Source organism: Quercus suber, unplaced genomic scaffold, assembly GCF_002906115.3.
Source record: "Quercus suber isolate HL8 unplaced genomic scaffold, Cork oak 2.0 scaffold_517, whole genome shotgun sequence".
Lineage (NCBI taxonomy): Eukaryota > Viridiplantae > Streptophyta > Magnoliopsida > Fagales > Fagaceae > Quercus > Quercus suber.
The window spans coordinates 316,038-325,615 of record NW_027069966.1 but is presented as its reverse complement, the minus strand read 5'-3'; the positions used below and the strand labels follow the sequence as shown (position 1 = coordinate 325,615).

The 9,578-nt window shown below is 33.0% G+C and overlaps 1 protein-coding gene across 7 annotated transcripts; it reads right to left on the bottom strand.

Moving 5' to 3' along the window:
- Window positions 1-508: 508 nt before the first annotated feature.
- On the bottom strand, window positions 509-6,433 carry LOC112016132 (disease resistance protein Roq1). Of its 7 annotated transcripts, none has more exons than XM_024048803.2 (8): window positions 6,245-6,433; window positions 5,828-5,983; window positions 5,513-5,742; window positions 5,243-5,391; window positions 2,431-3,519; window positions 1,778-2,065; window positions 905-1,612; window positions 509-733 (listed from the first exon to the last, which is right to left on the bottom strand). In XM_024048803.2, the coding sequence occupies exons 5-8, from the start codon at window positions 3,151-3,153 to the stop codon at window positions 524-526; spliced, it is 1,929 nt and encodes a 642-aa protein (XP_023904571.1). In that variant the 5' UTR covers window positions 3,154-3,519; window positions 5,243-5,391; window positions 5,513-5,742; window positions 5,828-5,983; window positions 6,245-6,433; the 3' UTR covers window positions 509-523. The 7 variants fall into 7 exon arrangements, with proteins under 7 accessions (XP_023904571.1, XP_065619723.1, XP_023904510.1 ...); XM_065763651.1 differs by having other exon boundaries at window positions 5,243-5,364; XM_024048742.2 differs by having other exon boundaries at window positions 5,243-5,742; window positions 5,828-6,047.
- Between the last annotated feature and the right edge of the window lie 3,145 nt (window positions 6,434-9,578).

Sequence of the window (9,578 nt, the reverse complement as noted above, 5' to 3'; positions counted from 1 at the left end):
AGTAGTTAAATTTTTTGAAGTTGAACTAGTCTGTTGTCTTATTCTATATATAATGCTTTATTTTGATAAGCATGGTAGGTGTTTGTGAAATACGTCCAAAACAAAAAAAAAACAAAACAAAACAAAACAAAACAAAAAAAAAAAAAACAAAACAAAACAAAACAAAATTACCTTTAAATTCTTTAAGGTTATGTTTGGTAACATTTTTTGTTTTCTATTTTCAAAAACTTGTTTTTGGGAATATAAAGAAAAAATAATTTTCTTGTATTTTTAAAATCAAAAACATGTTTAGTTAGTTGAAATTAAAAAGATAATTTTTTGAAAAAAAAAATACTAAAAAATGTTGTTACTAGGATTTGAACTCTAATGCTAACTCATTAAATAAGACAGATTCATTAAATTAAATACGTTTTTTCATTGACTTTTAAAAATTAGAAACTGAAAACAATATTTTGCATGTTTTCAGTTTCCTTCACAAATTGAGTTTTGAAAATAGTTTTTATTTTCTGTTCATTTTGGGTTGCTAAACAAGCTTTTTAGTCTCAAAAATAGAAAATAGTTTTTGAAACAAAAAATAAAGGAAAAAAACAGTTATCAAACATACCGTAATCCAGGGGAACTTAGCCAAATAACCGCACGAACTAAGATCCAGGTTTATCAAATTTCCCAAATCGGGGAGCTTAGCCAAATAATTGCACGAACTAAGATCCAGGTTTATCAAACTTTCCAAATCCTGTTCAATCCCAACAAATAAAAAAAAAAAAAATACTTGCATTAAATAGAGAATTTATATTTAATAACATAAAGGAGGAAAGGAAAGTCAAATATGCAGAGTGTAGCCACTGCTAAGAAAAGAAAAATACTAAATAATAGAGAGATAGTTGAAAGATTAAAACAAAATTACCTTTAGTCCCTCCCACAGATGTTTCATTTTGCTATCACGTAAATTGAGTTCCAGAAGTTCTTTTGGTTGGAAACTGGATGGCAAACATTCTGAAGGATACCCAATCCGTTTGAATGTTGGAGAAAGTGACCGACACCTCACAGAAACATTTCTGTCTGAAGGCTGTCTAAATGCAGTCCGACTCAAATCATGTTCCAAACACCTTATATTCCAAAGGTGCTCTGGCAGGTGGTTAAGTTTTGTGCATCCGATAACAACAAGTTTTTCAAGTGACCTCAAACTATCCTTGTTACGTGGAAGACACGTGAGATATTGACAATCCCTTAGACTCAATAAAGTAAGGGCAGTCAAACGCTCGATTGATGAGGGTAGTTTTTTAATAGCAGTCTTATCCAAATGAAGTTCTGATAGGCTTCTCATTATTCCCTTAAATTCCGGAATCTTTCTGATGTTTGAGCAACCGCGAAGTTTAAGAATTTTAAGTGACTCCATTTCACTAGACATGCTGGGAAGATGAATGAGAGAGACACAGTATTCTAGATCTAAAATAATGAGCCAACTGAGTTGCCCAATAGATGGGTGGATGTCAACCAAATTATTGCACCAACTAAGATGTAATCTCTCAAGTCTTGGAACTCCTCTGAAGTCAGGTGTCTCAATAAGGTCCTTGGAATATCTAAGATCCATGCATGTCAAATTGTCCAAATACTGTTCAATCCCAACAAAAAAAAAAAATACTTGTATTAAATAGAGAATTTATATTTAATAACATAAAGGAGGAAAGGGAAGTCAAATATGCAGAGTGTAGCCACTCCTAAGAAAAGAAAAATACTAAATAATAGAAAGATAGTTGAAGGAATAAAACAAAATTACCTTTACTCCTTTCCAAAGATATTTCATTTTGCTATCACGTAAATTAAGTTCCAGAAGCTCTTTTGGTTGGAAACTGGATGGCAAACATTCTGATGGATACCCAATCCATTGAAGAAATCTTAGGTTGTTAGAAACATGATTCAGACCATTGGGGATGTGCACATTGTGAATTATAAGCAATCTAAGATTACACATCTTTGAAAAAGCTTCAGAAAAGGTTTCAAAGTTCCAGTCTTGTCTTTCCCATTCATAACGATTTAGGACTATGACTTGAAGTGCTTGCATTTCCTAAGAATCAATAGCAAAGGATAGGGAAATTAATTATACAGTAAAAGATAACAATAATTGAATACTCAAGTTTTAAATTGTGTCGAAGGAGATGAAAATATCAACTCAGTTTTCCATACAAATTTTAAAAGCTTATATAAGAACAAATTATCTTTGGATAAAATCCGGAATATCCTCTGACCAAACTTTGTCAATTCTAAGTACCTAGATAATTACTTTTCTCTTATTTTTTTTTTTTTAAAAAAAAGTTTACTTTTCTATTGAATAATTTTTTTATAGAACAATTAAGAACAAAATTATGTTATTATTATACCTACTTAATCTTGGTTGCTAAAATTGAATTCTAGCTTTGTCATTGTTCTTACCATATCTTTCTTCAATACATGAAGCAAATCTTCAAAAGACCACAATCTGCTACACTTTCCAGGATTTTTATGTGATTCTAGTACAATTTGTCTTCCCATTTCTTGTAATCGATCATGCATCCACAATCTCTTATTTTCTATGGTTATGAGAGATCTTTCCATCAGAACCTTTATACCGAGTCTCGCCTCAAAACCACGATACTTTAATAACTCTATTACTCGACCTTCCGTTTTTCCTCTAAAGAAACATGCAATATCCAAAAATATCTCCTTCCACGTTTCCTCTAGTCCATCATAACTTACTTTAAGAGTATCAAATATTTTTCTTTGAGGAATTTGTTTTAAATCAACCAATGCACTTTTCCATTCTTCCATTGTTCTTCCAATGAAAAAGGAACCCAAAATAACAAGAACTAATGGAAGGCCTTTAGCATAGTGTACAATATTTTGGGAGAGTTGCTTATAATGTTCATCAGGGTTTTCATTCTTGAAGGCTTTCAAACAAAAAAGTTTTAAAGCATCATCTCTATTCAATACATCGGGCTTATATATGTTATGCACACCATGTTGGGCCAACAAATGTTTATTTCTAGTTGTTATAATGATCCAACTACCAAATCCAAACCAACCATCCTCTCCTGCCAACATTTCTAATTGGTCCAATTGATTAACATCATCAAGAACTAGTAGAACTTTTTTAGCTCGTAGCCTATTCTTGATCATTTCAACTCCGTGATAAACATCCCGTATCTTGCTATTTTTTTCCCCCAAAATATCTTCAAGAAGTTGTTGTTGTAGTGAAATCAAATCACCTTTTTCTGAAACTTCCCTAACGTTAGCAATAAAGCTATAACCTTCAAAATTATTGAAAAACTTATCATAAACAGCTCTAGCAAGAGTTGTCTTTCCCAGCCCCCCATGCCATAAATCCCTATCATATGAACCTTGTTCACAATACCAAAACACGAAGTGAACAATTTCTTCATTGAAGAATTTATTCCTACCAAGTCTTTGGTAAAGCCTGAGAATTTTGAATTTAACTTATTTGAAATCTCTTCCACGACTTGCTTGATAAATTCTGCTTCATTCCTGTGGAGAAGATAGAACAACAATTACGTGATGGTACAAATCTATCATAAACCCATGGGGGAGGAAGAAGAATATTAGGTAGTGATACTCTTTGGCAAGCAAATTTGAGTTTATTAGCTCAAAGCAACGTGGATAAAACTGCCCAGAGAAGAAATGTACAAGTCAAATGAACAGATTGGGAGCTATAGTTTTTGTTGTATTTATTTATAACAGATCCATATAGTTTTGTTAATTAATTACTTATAAAGCATGCAATTATCGTTCTTGTGCAAGACATGTGGGTCTTCCCAATCATAGAACCAAAAAAAATATGAAAATTAGCAAAAGAGGGAGAGAAAGTAAGTGCTCAACCACTACCATTTCTTAGCTTAGCAATGATATTAGCCCTCTAAATCCAAAATCAATTTGGGTTAGAGATACATTGATTGACCAAAAAAAACAAATTAGGTGTCTTATTTCATGCTTGATCGCTGAGAGTAACTTCATTGGAGTGTTTAAAGTTAAACATGCTAAATATAAAAGTCCATGACCTTTTAAGATTGCTTGAGAACAAAAGAATAAAAATCTTTCATCCTAAATTGCCAATTGTACCAGGTTCAAACTTAGGATGATTTGCTCTAACATCCTATTAAGTGTTCTACTTTATACTACACAAACTACATCTTGTTGCATGTCTATTTTTTACTTTCTAATGTAACCAAAGCTTAAAAAGGATATGTGGGCACAAGAACACATGGTATAGTATAATTGGCACATAAAGTAGAACACTGATGATTTTTGTTCCAAGGGAAATTATGCAATACTCCTGGAATATAATAATTAACGTTTTACTCCTTCCTTTCAGATAAATGTTGGATCTCACTATTTAAATTTAGAATAGAATCCACTATTTAAATTCACCATACTTTGAGAAAGTTGAACAATTTTCTTCCAAAATATTACTATCAATGGCTTACACAAATTTAGCAGAGTAGACAGCCAAAAAGCTGAAAATGTTTTCTAATTGCATGTAAAATGAGTGAAGAGAATGTAATGACCTCTAAAAAAAAAAAAAAGAATATTTAAGCCTTTGTGCCAACACAAAACCTATCTTCTTCCTCCTGAGTCGAGCCCAAATTAAGGCATGCGATTTTCATTGTTGAAGAGGAAAAAAAAAAATCGAATACTGCAATTAGGTTTTGTTTTTACTTCTTTTAAGTGAAGGTATTCTTTAATTTATATATCGGTGGATTAATATCAATTATAAACTACTACCCGTTCTACTTCTTCAAAATTATGTAAACATTTTTTTACTAAATAAAATTATGTAAGCAATTGGTTTATGAATAAAACGGTTAAACGCGCTTCAAGGATTTTATTTAACCCAAACAATGATGAGCCAAAACTACATATTTCTGAAAACAACTTACATTACATGTCCACTTTGAACTTAATACAATATATAACTTGGAAGAAGACAAATTTGGCTCCTTAAAGCATCACTTTGAGTTGTAAATTTGGCTCCTTAAAGCATCAATTTGGCTTCTTAAGAAGGTCACTGACTATTTGTAATAGTATCAAGTATCAACACCTCCCAAAATACAACAAAATTTAGTATATGTAATATTTCAACCCATACATATCATGATACATTATAATAGTAGCTATTTATATGGCATATGAAAGAATTACTATAGCTTATATATCAATATATCAATAGAAATAAATTTGTCATAAAAATTACCCATCTTGAAAATGCCAACCAGCGATAGTGGCCACTTGTTTCAAAGCTTCTCTCCATTTTTGTACCTCTTCTATGTTCTCTTTATCTTCATGTTCACTAATAGCTTGTCCAAAAGTTCCTGTCTGTTTTTGTACATCAATTGGATCCACCTCATAAAAAATGGGAAAAATTGTCAATCGTGTCTCTTTCATGCATCTAAAGATCGCTGCAAGTTCATCTAAGCACCAACTCGAAGATGCATAGTTTTTAGAGAAAATGATAATAGCAAACCTTAATTCTTCTATTGTTTTCAAGAGCTCTGATGAAATAGGTTTTCCTCTCTCAAGTCTATTGTCAATAAAGGTCAAAATGCCCTTCTGATCCAAAGCAGCAAATAGATGGCCCGTAAACTTTTTACGGGTGTCTACACCACTAAAACTAAGAAACACATCGTATTTCCACTGAGATGTCATAGAAGAAGATGGCGATGACATTGAGGCTCCTTGTCTGCTCTTGGAAACCTTTAAAAATATAATAGAAAATCTTAAACTATTATAAAAATTAGAAAAATGTAAATTCAAGAAAAACTGAAGAGAAAAAACTTACTATTAAAGATGCATAGTTTTTTGAGAGAATGATGATAGCAAAGTTTGATTCTTCTTTTGCTTTTACAAGAGCTCTAACAAAATTGATTTTCCTTAGCCAAACGCAAATCCTTATCCAAGCAGCATACACAAGGCCTGCAAAGCTTTTTCTAAAACTCTGCCAAGGTGATGAAGAAGAAGATGATGATGACGACAATGAGGTTCTTGAGTGCTCATGTAAACTGATTTAAATATACTTGTAAATCTTAAACTATAATATAAATTTAAAAAGTACATTAAATTAAAACTAGAGAAAAATAGTTATAAAGGAAAGTAAATTAGTAAGAACAAAACAATTTGATGTGGAATTTTAATTTCAAGGACGAAGTGAAAGGAAATAAACAAAATTGATGAATATGTTGGAGAAATGATGACTTACAGATTTGAAATTGAAAAGTAGTAGTGATTGTAATACTCGAAACCCTCTTGAAATAAAGCTGGATTCAATTCCGATTAGATAATGACCTGTTAAATATAGGAATGGACTGTTCTTTTCCGCGTGATTGTGTCCGTGACTTCATCATTCTCTGTTTTGAGTCAAGTCAACAATTCTTTCTGATTAGTGTTTGGTGGAAGCTAGCGCGAGATTTTACTACAACTTTTTATACCACAGATTTGCCTTAATTAAGAAGTAGAAGATTGTAATTTTCGCGTCTCATTCTTATAAATATTTATTATTTTTTCTTTTATTATTTGTAATTTGTCACGTCATTATGATATGACTGTAGCATAAAAAGCTGTGAGCCTAGATTTCAAAATTGGTGCCTCTATTATTGTTGCTCTCTTTAGTCTTTAAGCGTGGCAAAAGGGACAAACTTACCGACACATGCAAATCATTATTCTTCCACTTTCTTTTTTTTTTTTTGGTGAAGAAAGATTCATTACCAACTAAGAAACAAAAACATTCTCAATACAGACCCTATTGACAAACAACCCATTAAGGTCCTCCTCAACACCCTCCAATAAGTCCACAGGCAGACTATCAAAGGTAGAAAAATTAGTATCTAGACAATAGCTCATCCTAGCAAGACTATCCGCACACGTATTTGCCTGACGGAAGTAGTGCTTAATACAAACTTGAGGAATGCGATAAATTAAAAGCTTACAATCATCCAACAAAGGCGATATAACATTATTGACATATGAGGGATTCCCTAAGGCATCCACAATAGCCTTAGCATCAAGTTCAACTTCAAGAGCATTAATATTGAGGTTGCTGCATAGAAGAAGTCCCTCCCTTAAACCCCACAACTCAGTGGCAAAGCTGTTTGTCATGCCAATGCTTCTACAAAAGCCAATAACCCACATACCTGCATCATCCCTAACCACTCCTCCACAACCTGCCAAGCCATTGTTGCCACAACAAGAACCATCTGTGTTAAGCTTCCACCAACCTTGGGCCGACTTCTCCCATCTAATCCTCATCATAACATTCCGGGTCAGCAACCTTGGAGAAGAAAGACAATGAAAGAATTCTACAGCTTGATTTACAATCACCAAAGCTAGATTCGGGTTCCTCCTTTTGCCATTGAAAACCAAATTGTTTCTACTCTTCCAAACATTCCACACAGCAAAAGGAAAAACAACCTTCTAGGGCGGATGAATAACACCTAAATTATGCTTAAGTTTGCTATTTAACATTAGCCAATCTTGGAGGTTGCTCCTCCAAAAGGCTTGATTTGAGGATAGAACCCCCAGCTGGTTCCACAAACATCTTAAAAGTGGGCAGTCCCTTAGAGCATGAAGAATGCTTTCAGCTCCTTCCTGACATAGAGGGCAAGTAGTATCACCATTAACACCCCTCCTCTCAAGGCAAACTTTGACTCCAATGCTGTTGTGAACGCATTTCCAAAGAAAGGTTCTAATCCTTGGAAGAGTATTCACTTTCCAAATCCAATGAGTAGAGACAGGAACTACACATTCAGCCCCCATGGCAATCCTATAAGCACTTTTCAAGTCAAAAGTGCCTTTAGGAGATCCTGACCAAGCCAACTTATCAACACCTCTACTCAAAAGCATCACTGGGGTTGCTTGAATCACCCTTTTAACTTCTAAGGGCAGTTCAAAGGGGATCTTCCCCCAATCCCAACCCGTGTTTGTCATAAAGTCTTTAACTTCTAGATGGCTAGCCTCTCTTGTGATAGGGCCTTGAATCAACCTCTAAGAGAACCTCCACTTGTCCATTTATTTTGCCACACATTTAGCCCACTATCCCTGCCAACCAACCACCTGCTCCCCTTATTGAAAGTATCCATACCTTTTTTCATCGCAGCCCATATGTGAGAGCAAGGAAGCCTATTAGCATTGGTTGCACCCCTTCTTCTCTGATTGCAATACTTCATATTCAACACTCTAGCCCAAGGGGCCTCCTTTTCATTATGCAACCTCCAACCTCCAATTATTCTTCCACTTTCTCGATACTGCTTTTATACATTTTTTTCAAAAAAAAAAAAAAATTTAAAAAGCCGCTAAGAGTTATGTGCTGTACGCCAGTTATTGCTATCCTATCGGCGCACAACTGTTCTGTGAGAGGATGAAATTGTATTTTAAACGCATGTGAGGTAGAAGAGAAAATTGAATTTCGGTAATTTTTTGTCCTGTTTGTATCGTTGAAAATGGAAACTAATTGTGGTAATAGCATTTAAAAAAAAAAAATAATTGTGGCAATTAAGTTGCCAAAAATGCAGGAAAAAAAGTGTTATGTTTATAATATTTTTCACAATAAATTACAGATGATTAGTTGTTATTAGTTCAAATTCGAACTTAACACTAAAATTACTTTTTTGCCTCAATAATAATAATAATAATCAGTAATAACCTGTTACTTAGAATTTGTTGTAAAAATATTGTGAAAATATTATGAATGTATCATTTCTAAAAAAAATTGTGGTGCTAAAATAGAATTAAAAAAAAAGTGGCAAATTGATTTTTTTTTCCCTCTATTTCGGCAATGCCATTACTACAAAACAATTTGCCACTTTTTTTTTCTTCTCTTTTGGCACCACAATTTTTTTTTAGAAATGATACGTCCATAATATTTTTACAACAAATTTTAAGTGGCAGATTGTTACTGATGGTTATTATTGGGGCAAAAAAGTAATCTTAGTGTTAGGTTCAAATTTGAACAAATAACAACTAACCACCTGTAATTTGTTGTGAAAAATGTTGTGAACGTAGCATCTTTTTTTTTCCCTCCATTTTCAGCAACTTAGTTGCCACAATTCCTTCTTCTTCTTCTTTTTTTCTCCCATTTTTGGCAATGCAATTGCCACAATTGATTTCCATTTCAGTCAGGACAAGAATTTCGATAATCTCATTACCGAAATTCAATTTTCTCTCTCCCCTGACACATTGTATTTTTTCTTGCAATTTCAGCAACACCGTTGCCGAAATTTAGTCTCTTTTTTTCATTTTTCCAAATAACTTTGAACAGTACCTATAACACTAATAAACTCCGTTTTTTGCAATTTTTAGCCAAAAGACTCCCTAAACTCTGTCTTGAGCTACAAAACTCTCAAAATCAAGACCAAAACTTTAAATCTACCTCATGAATAAAAAATAAAAATACAACAACAAAAAAAAAATCCGAACGTAATTTCACCTAACCCAAAAAAAAGTACCATAAGGTCTTCTAAATGCTAAATGATTATGCTAATATAAATGGTAACTAATACTTCCTCCGTCCCATTTTTTTTGTCCTCTATTTCATTTTG